We start from the raw sequence: 17,198 nt of genomic DNA on the forward strand, positions 1-17,198 counted from the left end.
TGTCCCGGCGCATGCGCGCTGCTGCGGAAGGCGCGGGGCGGGCCGTGTTTGTGGTTCCGGGCGATGGCGGCTGAGGGGCCGCTCCCGGCGCTGGCAGCGGGGCCGAGCTGCGCCGCCGCCCCGCAGGTACCGGGGGGCTCGGGGGGCTCCGGGGCGGCCGGACCGGGCCCGGGGCGCTGCCGCAGCCGCTCCTTGTGTGTTGCAGTGAGCAGACGCGGCGGGGTGCGATGAGCGGCCGGCGCTGAGCCCAGCGGAGATGGACGCGGAGGCCGTGAGTGACACGGGGCCGGGACACCGGGGCGCTGCCGCTGTCCCCTGCCCCTTCCCCGGGCTCCTGCCCCGGGAACCGCCCCAGAGCGCTGTCCCCAGCTCAGAGTCCGGGGTGAAATGTTCCTCGGGAGCCGCGGGTGTGTCAGCGCTAAATCCGCTCCCGGCCGCGTTGTGGGCTCAGCCATTGTGCCCCGCTCCGCTCCTGTGCTGCCTCCTGCCACAGCAGCCTGGCACCGGCACAGCTCGGGGCCTTTTGGGTTCACTTCACGAGTGTCCAGAGAGCTCTGAAACAGCTGATCTTTCTGAGAACGCTCTCCAAGGCTGCTCCCCGTGGCCCTGGGCCATAGACTTGTCACGCAAGGAATGTTCAGCCTGATCCAGAATGGGTCAGGTGGGAAGGGAGCGCTGGAGGTGCAGGCCCTGCTCAGGCAGAGCCTCCCAGAGCAGGTTCCCCAGCACGGTGTGCGGTATCTCCAGGGAAGGAGACACATCTGCCCTGGGATATTTAACAGTGCTGTCAAAGCAGGAGTGTCCCTTGAACGACACTTCATTTTGATGTCATTTGCCCCCTGGGCCTTGATGTGTTGCTGTTTTCCTCCTTTTGCCAAGTTTTCCTTTGTGATAATGCCCATTGACAGTGCCTGTTACTGGGTGCTTTTAGTTTTCAGTCCTGAGGACACTACACCCATGTTCTAAATGCCCCTGCAGCTGCCTGGCTGTCACCTGTGCTCAGCTGAACACACATTTGTGAAATGTGTGTTCACATTTGGGGACCTCAGTTATCAGCAGATTCTCAATTAAAAGTGGAGATGAAAAATCAGAGATCAGACCTTGACAGCTTAGGAGGATTTCCAATTTAATGAATTTCAAGAAGGGCACTGACTGGAGATATTAACTGTGTGCTGTGGGTTCTTGTAGACCATCCCCATCTGGCAGAACAAGCCCCATGGCTCAGCTCGCAGCGTGGTCAGGATGATCGGCTCCAACCTGCCCCTGAAGCCCTGTCCCAGGGCCACCTTCGAGGTGAGTGACAGCCTGGGGGTGGCAGGAGGAGCTGGGGCACGACAGGGCACTGCCATCAGGTGCTGTTTTACCTCCACACATCCACAGAGTTGTAGCCACAAAACCTGCACCAGTACAGTTAAATTAAAGATTTTTTTTTTTTTAAATTCTTTTTTTTCTTGCATTCTGTTCTTGTAAAGTGATCACTGGCAGCCTGAGGAAATCCCTGCTCAGGCAGTGTCTGAGCTGGAGGAGATGGAAGGGTGGAGTTGCTGCCCCAGGGCTTTGTTGTGTGACCTCCAGGGAGCCTGGTGTCCTCTGGGCCTGTTCCCAGGGATTGTCCCTGACGTCACCCTGGAGCTCAGGGCTGGCACTCGGTGCCAGAGTGTTGCACGTGGCCTGGATCAGGTGTCCCCTCCTGCCTCAGACACACAGCAGGAAGGAGCAGGAGCTGACCAGGGAAGCACAGCAGTTCTCAAACCCAAAGGATTTACCTGCCAGCTCAAAAAACATGAACAACTGTGCAAACTAAAGGAAACCTGCTGGAATTGCTGCTGTGCTTGTGCCAGACACAGCTGCTGAGGACAGGGGCTCTGACAGCCCAGCTGGGGCAGCTCCAGGAGAGCAAACAGCATCTCCTTAGCAGCGTTTCCTTCTTGCCAGGTTCTGCCAAGTGTCTCAGATCTGTATTTGGGTGATGTGCCCCCCGTGCCCACCTTGGCTGACATCGTGTGGATCGCTGCAGACGATGAGGAGACCTACGCCAGGGTCAGGTGGGTTTCCACCCCCTGCTTTCTGGCACAGAGCTCAGGCCAGACACTGCTCAGACAACCACAACCTCCAGTCCCCTCAGGGTCTGAGGGGTGCCTCTTGAAAGATGTTTTTCCTAAAAGGAGGGGAAAAAAATGTCAGAGTATCTGGAGAGGAATTCCTGTAGGAAGTGCCAGGAGCCTGTGCCATGTTCTGTTTCACTCACTGGTTGGTGCAGAGAAACCCCTGCTCCAGAGCGTTTTCTGGGCAGGAAATGGAAGGGTTGAGTTCTCCCAGGTCTGAAATGCCTTCTCCAGCCTGGCCTTGGACACTTCCAGGGATCCAGGAGCAGCTGCAGTTTCCTGTGTTCCCTCTGGTGGGACACAGAAGCTCCATTTGTTCTGTCTGAGGCTCTGCTGCCCTCAGGGGAGGCCAGGCTTTGTCATGGAGAGGTTTGGGCTTGGTGACTGACGGATTTTTGTCCCCAGAAGTGACACTCGCCCGCTGAAGCACAAGTGGAAGCCCAGTCCCTTCACAGTGATCCAGAGAAACGCCTCAGTGCCCAACCTGAGGAAGCAGGAGGAGAAGCTGCTGGCCCTGAAAAAGCCTGGTTTGCCAGCCCTGAGCAGGACCACAGAGCTCCAGGATGAGCTGAGTCACCTCCGGAGCCAGATCGCAAAGATCGTGGCTGCAGAGTCAGGTAGGACGGCGATTTCTGCTGGGGGCTGAGCTCTGCTGTTCCCTCCAGGCTCACTCAGGGCTGTTTCCCAGCAGCTCCCTTGGTGGGATGTTGGCTCTGGGGGCAGCTCAGGGGCTGTGTTCAGGTTTATATTCCGTTGTGTTGTGGAAAAGCCGCCCCACGACGTTTTCTGTGAGTTCACCCATCCACCTCTTGTTTCCTCTCCCAGCCTCTGCCCAGCTGACACCAGACCTGTTATCTCCAGGGAGCTCAAATGCCTCTTCTCCTGTGCATTGTTTTGGACCCTCTTTCCAGTCCACCACATCCTTTGTGATCAGCGACATCACGGAGGAGGAGGCAGAGCTGGAGAGCCCCGAGCTGCCCTCGGTGGCCGAGCTGCCCTCGGTGGCCGAGCTCTGCTCCGCCTCCGAGAGCTGCAGGCCAGAGCCCAAGGACCCCGACGAGGAGGACTCCGTGTCCCTCTCCAAGGCCAGCAGCTTTGCTGACATGATGGGAATTCTCAAAGACATTCATAGGATGAAGCAGAGCAAAGATTTGTAAGTGTTTCCTGAACTTCTCTTTTTGTTTTGTGTCAAATCCTGGACACGGCGCTGGCTGCTGCTCTGTGGCCTTCGTTACTGGGGGAAATGCCTGCTCAGAGCAGAACCTGGTAACCCATTCCTGGGGTTTTTGCCTTTCTGGGATAGGAAATAATGGAGAATTTTCATGGGGGAAATATCTCTTTGGGACAGAACTTGGTCACACATTCCTGGTTTGTTTTGGTTTTGTTTTTTCCTGGGTGGGAAATAGCGGAGGGGAATTTAAACTGCTTATCCCGAGGTTTGGCTGCTCCAGCTTGTTCACCTGACAAAAAGCTGTGTTTGCCCAGATGCACAGCAGCCCTGTGTGTGTTGGCAGCTTTCAGAGAGAGGAAAGTGCTGCTCTTAGCCCACCTCACATTCCCAGGCAGTTGGGAAGCTCAGCAGCTTTTCCAACGTGGAGCGTTCGGGGATTTAACACGTGGAGCTTCTCAGCTTCTGTGCTTCTTCATCTGGCCCAGCTCTGAGCGTGGGCAGGGTGAGTTTGCACTTGTCTCATGAGGAATTGACAAGTTCTGATCATGAGAACTCCTGAAACTGCTCCATGGACAAGATCCTGCCCAGCTGAGAAAGTTCCTTCTCTGGTTCTGGCTGTGCCACCTGCCTTCCACACGCTCAGATCTCAGTGCTGGAGCTCAGTCTCCACGTTTTTCATTCTGTTGTGTGAGATTCCTGGCCAAAAATACCACACTGGGTGGTGGCTGTGCACAATTGCTGCTTCCTAATTTGGTTTGAAAGGAATCAGATTGTCAGCACTGAAAAAATTAAAGTCAGATGAGAGGAGCACGCTCAGCTTGCACACCCAGAGCATCAGGGGGTGGCACACCTCACAAAATTCACCCCTTTGCTGTGGTTTTTCAGAGGGGAGCTGCCAGATCCTTCTTCCTGGGGTCCAGGGTGTGCAGAGGGAGCCCATCCTTGGCTGATTATCCAGAGCTGGGCCCTGCTCTTGCAGGGAATGCTGCCACACCAAGGCTGCAGCTGAACCATTTTCTCCCTCATCAGCTTCTCTGCCTCTCCTGCACTCAGCAATGATGGCTTGAGGTTATTACAGCTCAATTAAAGCTATCTGAAGAGTTGCAGGTAGCTGAAAAATTAAGTTAATTACAGATGTTCATTATTTGATGAGCTTTAATTCCTAATTCTGAGCAGCCCCTGTGCTCCCCCAGCTGTACTGGGCAGCACTGGGAAGCCTGAAGAGGGTCAGGTGCTCTTCAAGTGGAGGAAAAAAGGTGCTTCAAGATGCAAAAGATGCTTGAAAAGATAATTACATAGAAATTTCTCTGCTGCTGCTGTGTGGGACTCGGTGTTTAAACTCAGCCTTGGTGTTTAAACTCAGCTTTAGAAGCTTCAGGAACGAGTGAGGAACTTGCAGAAATGTCCCTGTTTCAGCAAATGTGAACTAAAGCCTGTTCCAGTGTCTGGTGGAAATATTCCAGGGATTTTTGGTGGTTTTTTTTATCTTTTAGGAATGTTTAAAGCTCCCATAATGTTTTCTGAGTGAGGGAGGGCTTCAGCTATGAAAGAAATAAAGTTCTGAGGTTATTATTACAGGTTATAAACAAAACCATGGTACCTGAGGGAAAAGAACTGAGGTTTGGCCTCCTGTAAAAATAATCTTCTAAAAGGAGCTGCTTGTGTGAACTTGTTGAGGGAGGCAGATTGCCCTGAGAACAGGAGAACTCGTGTAGTGCAAGGAAATCTGCACTTTAAAATGCCTGGAATGTCCCAGATTGGAATAAGGAAGCAGAAATCCATAGTGCAACAAAATGAATGAAAAATAAAAAACCCAGACACTTCCAGGACTTTCCCCCAAACACCTCACTGAAGGTTGATTTATATGGAGGGGATGATGTGGAGAATTACTCTAAGTAATTAATGAAGTTTTGGGTTGATTGCTTGGTATCAGCACAGTGGAATAAGAATTACCCAGAGCTTTGAGGATGAGATTTCCAGGATCCCCCTGGAGCCACAAAACGAGCTCCAGGTGAGTTCCTGCTTTTCCAGCCCGACACCAAAGGGCTGAATTTTCCCTGTTTTCGTTGTTTTGTGGTGTTTTTCTTACACCTCCTCCACTTGTGACAGCATCTCAAGATAAAAGCTGCAGGGGAGCACTGGAGAGACCCTGTTAATCAGGAATTGTGGCTCCTGTCTGGGCTGATTCCCAGTGCTTTTATCCCCCTGCAGGAACCGCCCTTCCATGAAGGAGGAGGACCCGGCCGTGCTCATCGCCGAGGTCCTGAGGAGGAAATTTGCCCTGAAGGATGAAGACCTGGCCCTGAAGGAGAAGTGATGCTGCTGTCACTCAGCTCTGTAAGCAACATTTATGCTCCCAAAATCTCCTCCACAGTAGCTGCCTTCTCCTAAGGATCGAGCCTTTTGCCTCTTTTATTCATCAGACGTGGTTTGTGCACCGGACACTCGGTTGGGAGAGACCCTTTGGATTTGATGTGTTTTTCCACCTGTTGTTCTATTTAAGAAAAACCTTTTTAAGAAGATGGAAGCTTTTTTTTTTTTTTCCTTTTTCCCAGCTGTGTTTTGCTGTTGGTGACTGGTGAGGATCTCCTGGAGATGAAGCTCTTTCTACCTTGCACTTTTCCTTAGGTTCCAGTTAAGCATTAAGCTGTGAGGATAGAAGCAGTTCCCATGTCCAGTGTGAGCAGGACAAACCTCCAGTCCTTCACCCTGAGCTGCTGAGAACGAGTTCATGAGTGTTTCCAGCTCTCCAGGGCTTTTGGAGGCTGTTGGATCATGAAGGGAAAAGCTGTTTCTTTTCCCAAACCACCCCCTGGCTCGTGCCTGAGGGATTTTGTGTGCCCTGGGTGTTTCTTCTCTCACAGATCAGCCCACAGTTGCATGACAGAACGGCCTTAATTTCTTGCCAGTAATTCAATGTTCCATTACCAGTCCCTGTATCCCCAGTTTGTGTTTCATTTCGCCTTCCAAAGGTCTTATTTATTGACCTTGCACCAGTGCAAAGGGCCCAGCACCCCAAGCAGAGCAGGGAAGGAGCTTGGCCTTGGCTGTGGCTGCAGTTCCCCCTCACTCAGAGTTCTCCCCCAGCTCCACGTTCCCTCATGGCTGTATTTAAAGTATGTTTTTTTTCCCCTTTCTATAAAATGGAGCCTTAATAAGACACTGATGGTCTGTGGGGTTATTGCTGCGCCCAGGGTGGGGTGGGGCAGGATGGGAGGGTGGAATCCCAGACATTCAGGTGCCAGGGGCTTCTTAATCCACCTGGACTTCCTTGAAAAAATTAAATCATCATCCTCACCTTCAAAACAAGACTTTTGTGGCAGAGAGAGGGGAGATGTAGGAATTACCAGTTTTAGAGAAGCTGCTCTCCTCCTGGGTGATGTGATCATTGTTCCTGTCCCCACAAGGCTCCTCTGCAGGGTTTTTGGTGGAATTTTGGGCCTGCCTGTGGGGATGGAGCTGTCAGCAGAGTCCCTGCTCTGGGAATGTGCTCCCTGAGCAGGCTGGGCAGGACAGGGACACAGGCTGGGATCCTGACTGAAACATCCAAGCCCTTAGAACCAAACTCCAACCTTTTATTTGGATTAAAGCAAGATCTCAGAGAACACAGAGGTGCTGGGGGCACTCAGCAGTGCTTGATGACCCTGTTCCCCTGCGAGTCCTGTGTGAACAGGGACTGCAGCCCCCAGGGCTGGCTGGGGCTGGGGCTGGCCCCCAGGGAGCTGCCCCTGGCCCTGTGAGCAATGACCCTGTTCCCTTGGGAGTCCTGGCAGAAGAGCTGCCCGCAGGAGCCCTCCGGGGTCTGGCCCCGCTCCCTGAGGGGCTGAGGAGAGCAGCAAACCCCGCTGGGAGCAGCCCCTGGGACAGGATTCGTGTTCTCAGTCCCAGCAAAACCTGGCCCAGAAGTAACTCTGCTCCAGGGCTGTGCTTTCCTGCTCCCTGAGGCCGTTTCTCCAGGAAATAACCGGGATTTGTTCCCGTGAGCGCCGATCCCGCTGTGCTCCGAGCCCTGGGAGAGGCTGCAGCACCAGGAATCCCCCCCAGCCCCACCGGAGGCTTTGCTCTGGCTCTGAGACTCCACCTGAAGCTCCAGGGGATCCAGGGGTGTTTTCCATGCCTGGGATGTGCCCTGCACCCCCTGCTCGGCTCCAGGGAGCTCTTCCCGGGCTCCCTCCAGCTGTGGCAAGGCCAGGATCTTCACAGGACAGGCAGCCAGGGGAGCCCCCGAGGGCTCACAGCCTTTATTTGGGGTGCAGGGGGTCGGCCTGGAGTTTTCTTTGTCTCTTTTATCTGCAAACAGCAGGGAACTGGTGAGAGCAGCCCCATCTCCCCCCAGAGCAGCACGGCTGTCCCCTGTGTGTGTCCTCTCTGTGTCCCCTGTGTGTCCCCAAGGCCAGCACTGCCACCACCCCCAGGCTGCCCAGCCCATCCCAGAACAGCACCCAGAGCTCTGGGCTGCTCCACATCATCCCCTGCACCTTCAGCTGCTCAAATTTACCAAAAACCCCTCAGAACTGCCCGGTGAAACCGCCCTGACCCCACAGAGGCACCACGACCCCACACCGGCACCAGGACCCCACACCGGCCCCTGAAATCATTTAATGTAAACCCAACTTCCCGCTACCGCCCGGCTCCTCCTTCCTGGCACTTCAAACCTTCCCCCTCTGCGCCCGAAAATGAATTTTGCTGTGTTTGCAGCGGCTTTGCAGCGCCCGGAGCCGGTTCCGCGGGCCCGGTACCTGTGAGGGGGCTGAAGAAGGCGGGGATGGTGCTCTGCCTCCTGCCGGGCCCGGGGCTGGCTGCTTTCAGCCTGGCGCTGAGGGGCTGCGGGAAGAAACGCCTGAGAAATGACAGAATAACAACAAAGCCAAGCCGAGCTCTCTCCTCCAGCGCCGCGGCATCCCCGGCCCGCCTGAGGGGCCCCGCGGCTGGGCCGGCACCCCCGGCCCGCCCCCCCGGGCTCACCCGCGCCGGGACCCGCTTCAGCTCGGCCGTGTCCAGCCACACCCCGCAGGCCTCGGCCGGGGCCGCGCCGCCCCCGCGCTGCCGCCGCCGCCTCATCCCGGGGCTCCCGGGGCTCCCCGGCCCCGGTGGGTCCCGGTCCCGGTCCCGATTCCGGTCCCGGTTTTTGCCGGTCCCGGTTTCCCGCTCTCGCCAGCCCCGCCCGCAACGAGCAATGCGCATGCGCTGCCCTTGGGGGCTGACCAATAGGAGCTGAGAGGCGGGGCCACATGGCGAATGAGACCACGCCCACTCCGCATTGGTCTATATAAGGGGCGGAGGCTGCAGGGCCCACTCAGAGCAGCGGGATCGGAGCCGGGAGCGGAGCTGGAACCGGCGGGGGCGGAGCCGGGAGCGGTACCGGAACCGGGAGCGGTAGCGGTACCGGAACCATCGGGGGCGGAGCTGCCCCGCCCGTGCCCATCTCGGGGCGGGAGCTGCGGCAGCCCCCCTGTTCCCAGCCCCCACCCAGTGCTGGGGTTCCCCATCGCATCGACCCCTCCTGTCCCCACACCTTCAGGGCCAGGGCTGTGCCCGTCCTGCTCCCACAGGTCAGGAACAGGGCCCTGCATGGACAGCTCCAAACAGCTCCCTCATCCCTACATCAGCGGCCTGAAATTATAATAATTATAATAAATTAATTTGTCACCTCAGTGGCTTAAACAACCTCACCTTGGTCTGTTTCCATGGTTTAGAGTCTCAACAGGGGCCAGATGGCCTCTTCTTATCTCATGCTGGGAGCCCTGGCAGCTTCCCAGAGCCTTTCCCAGCCCATCAGGGCACACAAAACACTTTGTTCCAACTGTTTATTCAGAGGTGAACGGAACCCATGTACCATTCTACGAGCAAGCTGGAACTTAGGCTGGATTAAAAAAGCATAAAAAGCATCTCTTTGATTCCCTAGAGAAAGCACTTGCTGAGTAAGAGTTCATGCAGCAGCATCTGGGGGCTTGGGGCTGGAGTTGGGCTGAGCCCACTTTACTCTTCCTTGAGGCCCAGCTTGTTCTTCACCCTCTGGGCCATGTAGGTGGCTGTGAGGACAGAGCAGGTGACGGTGACGAGGAACAGGGCAGAGAAGTCGTGAGCCAGGCCCCGCTGGAGGGAGGAGTAGATCTCCCTCCTGGACTCATAGTCCAGCACCACGGCCTCGATCTGCGCCAGCGTGCAGAGCACCAGGAACACGTGGAAGATCTGGTGGCTCTGCCCCACAAAGTGACACTTCCCGGGGAACCACTTCTCGGGGTAGGGATGGGAGAAGAAGAAGGCCCCGATGAGGAAGAAGAGCACCTGGCACTTGTGGTAGAGCAGGGCGGGGTCGGGGCGCGCCGCGGTGCAGATGCGATGGATCACGGGGCTGATGTCCAGCAGGTAGGCCAGGCCCGAGGGCAGCTCCTGGCACAGCCGGCCGGGCAGCGGGCAGGACGGGTGGAAGCGGAACTTGGCGTAGCAGGAACCGGCGCAGGACAGCCAGGCCAGCGCCGCCGCCAGCGGCAGGAAGAATCCCTGCACGCGCCGGTGCCAGCCGGGCTCGATGGCGTAGTAGAAGTGGCCCAGGGCGCTGCCGTACTGGTACACGGCCACCCCCACGTAGTCCATGAAGAAGAAGCCGTAGTGCCAGAACTCGGACTTGGCCTGCAGCAGGTGGGCGAGGCTGCTGAAGGTCAGGTAGGTGATGGCGGCGGCCAGGATGATGAGCAGCGGCCGGGCGTGCGCGTCCTGCCCGAAGTCCACGCGCTGCCAGAGGTGCTGCAAGCGCAGCAGCAGCCCCAGGGCGGCCGCCAGGTGAGACCAGACGTTGATGGCCTCGTTGTGCTGCTGGAAGAGCGTGGAGAAGTAGTAACGCCAGGTCTGGCGCACGGGCCGGTAGCCGCCGTGGATGTAGGGCTTCCAGAACACCGGCGGCACCTCGGCGCTGCTCACCGTGCCCAGGGACAGCGGCCCCAGCAGCTGAGGGAGCTGCCTGACGTTGATGAAGAGCCGGCTGAGCTTCTCCGTCACCACCGTGGCCATGATGAGGCCAAACTCGGCGTCCTCGCTGAGCAAAGTTCCCTTTGGGAAGGAGAGGGAGTTTTGCTGTGGGGTTTAGTAGGGGTTTTAACATAAAAATCAGTAAGTGGGGGATGTTCAGATGCTCTGCTTGGGGTTTTCCCTTGTAGAATCCCCAGCTACAGTGAGAGAAAGATTTAAGAACCCCTGAGGTGCCTCTGGGAGCCCTGAGGACACGAATCTGGGGTTAAATGACAATAATGATCACCAGGACACAGCAGTGCCTGGCTCACCCCCTTCCCTGTTTGGGAACTGCTAAACAAACCAAGAATCCTAAACAAACCTCCCACTCCAGATTCCCCTTCCTGTAAACTCTTTAGAGCCTCTGTCCTTACAAATACCAACAATCAGCTCCTGATTTTCCAAGCAGCTTCCCACAACGTGGCCTGAGCGAGTCCATCCTGTGGCACCACCAAGGTTCAGCAGAATAATCCTTGTGAGCAGGAATTTCCACATTTACGTTTCCCTGCCAGCTTGCTTGGCCTTTTCATGAAAACTTATTGAACAGAACATGCCCAAAATGAGATTCTCCCCTGGCTTTACCTGCTCTCAATCAGAGAAGTCCTGAAGAAAACCTGATTCACGTCCAGCTCCAGTGCTGATCTACGCCTGAACCCCTGGCAAGTGCCCTCATTTCAGGGGCAGGAAAAGTTCTTTAAAGTTTGGGAACAGGAGGAGGTGGGGATGGGACTGTTTGTTTTTAAAAAAAACTCTGTAATTTCCTCATCAAAGTCAGGCTGTAACTCGTTCCTGCCTGGATCCAAGGGGATTCAGAACAGAACAGGCTCTTTGCTGCTCCGTTTCCCTCCCAGGTGCCCTTTGCCCACCTGGCCTGGTTCGAGCGGCCCCGGCTGGGGCAGCACCTCCCAAAGGGCGATCCCGACCCTCCCCTGCCCCTCAAACCCTCCCGAAACGCTGCGACTTTCTCGGGCCCACGGGGGAAAGTTCACCCCCTGAACCTCTCCCTGCTCCGAAGCGAAACAGCCCCGAGCGCTGCCGCGGACAGAGCAGAACCAGCAGAACCTCCCAGGTTCGGCTGCTCTGACCTGAATTCCACGGGCACTGCCCGGAGAACTTGCCTCGGTGCCAGGGCAGGGGAGGGGGCTCAGCTCCGGCTCCCAGGAGAGGAATTCCTGCGGGAAAGGCGGATGATGAAGGGGATGATGATGTCGGAAGCAGCGGGGAGCAGCCAAGCACGAGGCAGGAAAGGGAGCGGTGTTTACTTCAGCTCCTCCAAAACTTGTCGGAGCAGGATTTAATTTGCCGAGTTCTTCCCAGCTACCGAGCCTTGAGCAACGCTCCGTTATGAAGGGAGCGCATCCTGGAAATCCTCGTACTCCAAATAACACCCTCCACCTCCCCACGAGCTGTCGGGAACGCTGCCTGGCGTTTCCTCTGCCCAGCAGCATCCACCCCTCCCGCTGAATTTTTCTGTGATGATAAAGACTCGCCCCCGGCTGTTTACATCCCTGCCTGCTCCCGCCTCACAGCGGCACCCAACCTCGCAAAGCCTCCCAAAGCCTCCCAGAGCACGGGCAGTTTTCGTTTTCAAACCACCACGGCTTTCCTGCAGCTCCGATCAGCCCCTGAGCCCCGCAGAGCAGCGGCTCCAGCCCTGCCAAACCTTCCGGGCAGCCCAGGATGGTTCTTTCTCCCTCTCCCGGGATGTTTCCTCCCGCGGGTGAGGATGAGGATGAGGAAGGCTTTGAGCCCTTTCCCTCTCGGTGTCCCCCGGGACTCCCAGCCCCGCCCAGGCACCTGCAGACCGGACCCGTCCGGGCTGAACCGCGGCCGCTCCGGACCCGCCCCGGCCCCGCCGCTTCCTCCGCCCGCGGCTCCTCCCGGCCCGGGGGTCGCGGCCCCCGCAGCCCCTTGGACCTGCCCCGAGCCGCTGCTCCTCCCTTCGCTTCGCACCCCCGACACGGCTCCACCTCCCTCCCTCCCTCCGCAGCTGGAAGAAGTTGCGTTATTATTATTATTATTATTATTATTATTATTATTATTATAGAACCTGTCTCCAGCCCAGCTTTCCCCAGAGGGACCCCGAGTTGTGTTTTCCTGCCCTGATCCCGTCCCTCGCCCCCCTCTGGGGTCACCGCTGTCCTCTCCCTCCTCGCCCCCCTCTCACTCCCCCCGGGGCACCGGGAGAGCCCAGCCCGGCCCTGCAGCCCCGGCTCAGCAAAGCTCGGCAGACACGTGCAGCAGAAGGAAGAGGAGGGAACAGAAGGCCCCGCGCCGAGATCTGACAGCTCTGGCAAGCCCAAACCTCGCATTTAGCATCGATTTGGGCTCCAGCACCATTTGAGGCTTGGCAGAGCTGCCATTCTCCTCCCCCACGTTTGGAGAGAGGAGAAAAAGCCCCACATGGCATTTGGGACACTCTTTCCTCGGCAGGTAACTCCATTAAAATGAAGATCTGGGGGTTTTGATTGCTGATTTTGCCTCATTTTGTACCCGGGAGCTGCTCCAGGGCTCCCTCCAGCCTCCATTACGCCGTGCCAGGTGTTCGGCCTCGCTGCTGGCTGCACTTCAGGCTTTGTCTCAAAGTTCAGCCTTGTTTTCCTGGCTCACCCCGCCGGGCAGACCCTGACCCCAACCCGGGGCAGATTCTGACCCGATCCCGGGCAGGATTCCCGTGTCCTCGGTTCACTCGCTGTGGGGCAATGGCCAGAGGATCCACCCGGAGCCGCCCGTCCCTCCCCGGCAGGGAGCAGCACAGGCTCCCTCGTACCTCGAGCTCCGCAGCATCCGAACGCTCCCTGCGGGCCGGGAGCCGCTGCAGCATTCCCGGGCTGTCCCTCTGCTCCTCCGGCGGCTCTGCCGTGCCCGGGGGGACACGGGAAAAGCCTCCGGGACCGGGGCTCCTTCTCCTTCACACCCCACACCACAGCCAAGTGGCCCAGGACTCCCGGAGTCCCTTTAAAAAAACCGATTCTCCACGGATTTTCCATCCTCGGGTGCTCTGGGTGTGGAGTCAAACTGAAAACAAAGGTGGGAGCCAAGCCAGCATCAAGGACAGAGGAAGGACAGGCCAGTGCCACCAGTGCCACCAGCACGGGGCTGTGGCACCCCAGGAGCTCTGGCTTTTTTGGGGAGGGTGGTGGTGCCTGCTCACAGCTCCAGGACCTGTGGCCAGCCTCAGGGGCAGGGTTTGGGGTGCAGCACAGACATTTTGCTCCAAATCCACCTCAAACTCATCTTTCCTCGGAGCCCCTCCCATTTCTCCCAGCCCAGAAGGAACAAACGGATCAAGCTGGGGGCAGGTGCTGCTCGGGCCCAGCACAGCTGGGTGAGCCCAGGACAGAAATGATTCCCGTGGGGCCCCCCGAGCCAGGCTCTGACCATACCCGGGCACCCCCGAGCTGGGCTCTGCCCATCCCCGGGCCCCCCGAGCCAGGCTCTGCCCGTCCCCAGGACCCCCGAGCCGGGCTCTGCCTGTGCCCAGGACCCCCGAGCCGGGCTCTGCCCATCCCCGTGCCCCCCTAGCCGGGCTCTACCCCATGCCCATTTCCCCCTGAGCCAGGCTCTGCCCGTCCCTGTGCCCCCCGAGCCGGGCTCTGCTGCTCCCCTCAGCCCCTGAACAAGGGCTGCTTGTTGGGATGTGCCAGCTCAGGGCCTCGCACACAAACAGCTGCCACGGGCTGAGGTGTCACACAAAGCTGCGATTGTCACAGCCGGACAATGGGAGCTGCTCCAGCCCCTGGGCTCCTGAGGAAGGAACACGGGGTAACAGCACTGTGCAGCTTTATTGAGTCACTCGGTTACAGCAGGATTTTAGCAGACTGGACAGTCAGAGATTTTTGTTTGAAGTGTAACAGATATTCAGCATGGAACAGTTACTACAGATTCCTTGCACAAAGTTCTTACAGAGCTGAAACAGTACTCGCCATCAACCCAAGAGCGAGTGCACTGGCGTAGAAAAGGATGCAACAAGAAGAAAAAGCTACACTGGAAATACAACACTTTAGAAAAGTGACACATGGAAGGTTCTCCCCTCTAGCCCCCAAAGCAAGTGTACAGTTTGGATCTAATTTTACAGTTCTACATCAGTTTCTAAGAAACTTAAAAAAAAATATATATATAACCGAACAAAAACCAAAGATAAAACCACTGGCCAGTACAGTCTTTGGATATTTGGAGGAGGGGGAGAGTCAGTTTCCAGAACGGAGTCAGTCGGTCTCGGCCTCGCCAGGATCTTTGCCTTCTTTGTTCTTTCGAACCTCTTCCACATGCTTGTCCTGAAAAACAGCAGCAGGAAGCTGTGAGGTGCAGGGAGATCAGGGAAAGGGTTCCCACAGCAGTGTGGGGTACAGGGGGTACAGGGGTGAGGCTGCCCCTCTCACAGAGCTGCAATCCCACAACGGGAACGCAGCAGGATCCATAACCAAGCCCTCCCCAGCTGCTCAGGGCAGCCTCCTCCTCGTGGGGACGCTTTCTGGGGAGTTTTCACCTCCTTTTCCCAGCAGGAGCAGGGCCAGCTCCCTCTCCCAGGGCTCCACACCCACCTTCTCCCGCAAGCGCTCCAGCTTGGCAGCCATTTGTGCCTCACGGTTCTCTTTGTTGGCTTCCATTTTGTGGGTCAGCTTCTCCTCTGCCATTTTGCTGAAGTTGTTGTTCTCCTCGATGGCTTTCTGCAGCACCTCCTTCTCGTGCTCCCTCTTCTCTGCCAGCTGCTTCAGCACCTCTGCCTCGTGGGACTGCAGAGACACGGGGAGGCTGTGAGGGCACAGCAGGAAAAGCTGCCCTGGCTCCTCACAGGGTGGGTTTTGTGTCCTTGTGCTGCAGGACACGGCTCCTGGGCTTCCCCCACAAACCTGCCTTTCAGCACCTGCAAAGCTGTCATATTACCTGCACATCTTGTTAAATGGCATCTTTCTGGAGAGGGAACAGGGTTTTTGTTTTTGATGTTAACATTGAGGGAACTTTCCTTGCAGATCCTCCCTTCTCAGAGTGGTGAATCACTGGGATTCGGGTCAGGCTCACTTCCATCAAAGCCTCGCCAGCCTCAAGGGCTCCAGGCTGCACCCTCAGCCACATCCTTCATCAGTCACACAATTTATTCCCCAACTTCTCTCATTACAGATTCACTGCTGCGTTCTCAAGGAGAAAATTCATCTGTTCTGGTGTTAAAAGACAAGAAAAACAGCTTCTTCCTGAAACAGCTGCCCCTCTCAGCTACGCTTCCTGCCAGTTTTCCTTCAAAATCTCTTTGGAATCAAAACCATGACCATAAAGCTTCGTAAGAGCCCCAGGGATTTCATTAGTAAGTTCCATTAATATTCAATTTCCATTAAAAAACCCACTTATCCCAAGGAAGAAATGAAAAAAGAGCCCCAAACCCCCAAAACTGGTGGAGCAGAGCTCACTTCAGCTGCTCCAGATTTACCTTGCGTCTCTCCTCTGCTGCTTCCAACTTCTTCTGGATCTCTTCCAACGACACATCCTTCTTCTTTGGGGGAGACAGAGGGAATTCTGGCACAGCTTCTTTCGAGCGGGGGCTGAGGATCAGCTCAAAGGCCTGCCCAGAGGCTCGCTTCTCCAGCTCCTTCACCTGGATGTCTGGGAATGGAGGGGAAAAGAGGCAGGAAAAAGAGAATTTGATGCAGGAATTGGCTCAGGTGGCATTAAAAACAACCTTCCGAAATTCAGAAGTTCCCTGAGGAAGGGAATCCAAGACAGGAGTTGCACCTGATGTTTAAATTTAGCCTTCAACATCCCAAATGGTGAAAACAAGTTCACTAGTTCAAATCAAAAATCATTCTGTCTTCAGTGACAAACCTGAGGGTGAATTTCCAGGCATTTACCTGGAACCTGAGAAAGCAAAGAACTAAAAAAAAACAGTTTTTTAGAGAAATTTGCAGGCAGGGCTCTGTCTCCCAGCCCTGCACGGTGTCAGCGTGGTCCCTGAGATGTCTCGGTGACAGCCAGCTCTGCTGAGAGAGCAGATGGCTGCAGGGAGCTGAAGCCCATCTGCTGCCAGACTCCTCTTTTGGGGTGTTTTCACAACCACCCAGCTTCAACAGCCTCACCCAAGATGGGAGAAAAGCTTGGTGACAGCATCTTATTTCACTAGATTCAGTTTTTAAGTTATTCCTGAGGAAATCAGGAGGCAGAAAAAAATTTAAAAAAAAAAAAACCACACGAGCATTTAGCACACAAGTCTACCTACCAGAAGTAGCCATGGCCAAGAAAATAAGACTCCAGAAGCCAAGCCTGGGAGAAGGTCAGTCAGGTGGGTTCCTAGGTAACAAAGAGATGTGCCATTCAACAGCCAGCACAGGCATCCTGCTCCTTCTAATAAAAACTGCTAAACAGAATTAGAGCTGCTGAACAAAAGGCAGGCAAGGTGGGTCACTGCAGTCAGCCATTCCAGGCATTTTGTGGAGCTGATAGTGCTGGGAATACTGGAGAGGTTATGGAATTACTGGTGCTGCAGGATCTGTGTGACATTCAAGCATTTGCAATCGGTTTGATTCCACCTTAAGGTACTGGAACAAAGACCCCCGTTTTAGCACGGCGCTGTGGAGATTTCACTGCTCTCACACCGTACAAGAGCTCGCCCAGTAAAAAAATGACGCACCGCAGGACAGCACAGCCAGGATTCCTGCTACTCCCGAAGGATCTCAAATGTGCGCAATCGAGCTCATTTAAAATTCGGTTTTAATTGCGCAGCTCAAGTCAGATGCTTCACACCGCGGCAGACAGCGAGGGCGCACACCGCCCCGGACACCTCGTGAAAACGGGGCGTCGTTAAAAAATGCTAGAAATAGATCTACAAACCGTTTAAAAAAACCCAAAAAAACAGTAAAGAAAGGAAAAAAAAAAAGGGTTTTTTTGGGGGGGTTTGAAGGGGCGCCGCTGCGGGGTCCGGGCGG

General features: G+C 56.0%; 3 protein-coding genes and 1 long non-coding RNA gene across 14 annotated transcripts in view; 2 read left to right on the plus strand and 2 right to left on the minus strand.

The window, feature by feature from the left end:
• Positions 1-36: 36 nt before the first annotated feature.
• Positions 37-6,436, plus strand: MTFR1L (mitochondrial fission regulator 1 like). Of its 4 annotated transcripts, none has more exons than XM_015649411.1 (7): positions 37-126; positions 206-271; positions 1,189-1,293; positions 1,936-2,045; positions 2,511-2,722; positions 2,931-3,258; positions 5,488-6,436. In XM_015649411.1, exons 2-7 carry the CDS (start codon positions 257-259, stop codon positions 5,591-5,593), a joined length of 876 nt encoding a protein of 291 aa, XP_015504897.1. In that variant the 5' UTR covers positions 37-126; positions 206-256; the 3' UTR covers positions 5,594-6,436. The 4 variants fall into 4 exon arrangements, with proteins under 4 accessions (XP_015504897.1, XP_015504895.1, XP_015504896.1 ...); XM_015649409.3 differs by lacking the exon at positions 206-271 and having other exon boundaries at positions 43-126; positions 5,488-5,613; positions 5,700-6,436; XM_015649410.3 differs by lacking the exon at positions 206-271 and having other exon boundaries at positions 43-126; positions 5,488-5,613; positions 5,832-6,436.
• A 394-nt stretch (positions 6,437-6,830) lies between these two features.
• Positions 6,831-12,056, minus strand: PAQR7 (progestin and adipoQ receptor family member 7). 6 transcript variants are annotated; one of them, XM_015649008.2, is made up of 5 exons: positions 11,547-12,055; positions 11,403-11,456; positions 8,950-10,326; positions 8,016-8,100; positions 6,831-7,566 (listed from the first exon to the last, which is right to left on the minus strand). In XM_015649008.2, the coding sequence occupies exons 1-3, from the start codon at positions 11,730-11,732 to the stop codon at positions 9,256-9,258; spliced, it is 1,311 nt and encodes a 436-aa protein (XP_015504494.1). In that variant the 5' UTR covers positions 11,733-12,055; the 3' UTR covers positions 6,831-7,566; positions 8,016-8,100; positions 8,950-9,255. The 6 variants fall into 6 exon arrangements, with proteins under 6 accessions (XP_015504494.1, XP_015504500.1, XP_015504493.1 ...); XM_015649014.2 differs by having other exon boundaries at positions 11,948-12,049; XM_015649007.2 differs by having other exon boundaries at positions 11,403-12,056.
• Positions 12,057-12,117: 61 nt separating this feature from the next.
• On the plus strand, positions 12,118-16,459 carry LOC117245422. The gene is made up of 2 exons (XR_004500105.1): positions 12,118-12,717; positions 15,406-16,459. It is a non-coding gene; the product is annotated as an uncharacterized LOC117245422 (long non-coding RNA).
• Positions 14,051-17,198, minus strand: part of STMN1 (stathmin 1) — a 5,757-nt gene continuing 2,609 nt past the window's right edge. Inside the window, exons 2-6 of one of the 3 annotated variants that reach the window (XM_015649425.3) lie at positions 17,043-17,046; positions 16,493-16,565; positions 15,710-15,882; positions 14,829-15,020; positions 14,051-14,561 (exon numbers count right to left, since the gene is read on the minus strand). In XM_015649425.3, coding sequence (XP_015504911.1) covers positions 14,493-14,561; positions 14,829-15,020; positions 15,710-15,882; positions 16,493-16,505 — 447 coding nt within the window. In that variant the 5' untranslated portion in view covers positions 16,506-16,565; positions 17,043-17,046 and the 3' untranslated portion in view covers positions 14,051-14,492. Of the gene's footprint in view, positions 14,562-14,828; positions 15,021-15,709; positions 15,883-16,492; positions 16,566-16,903; positions 17,047-17,198 lie in introns of those variants that run through there. The other 2 variants (XM_015649426.1, XM_015649424.1) reach the window with 2 other exon arrangements.

This window comes from Parus major, chromosome 23, assembly GCF_001522545.3.
Source record: "Parus major isolate Abel chromosome 23, Parus_major1.1, whole genome shotgun sequence".
Classification (NCBI taxonomy): Eukaryota; Metazoa; Chordata; class Aves; order Passeriformes; family Paridae; genus Parus; species Parus major.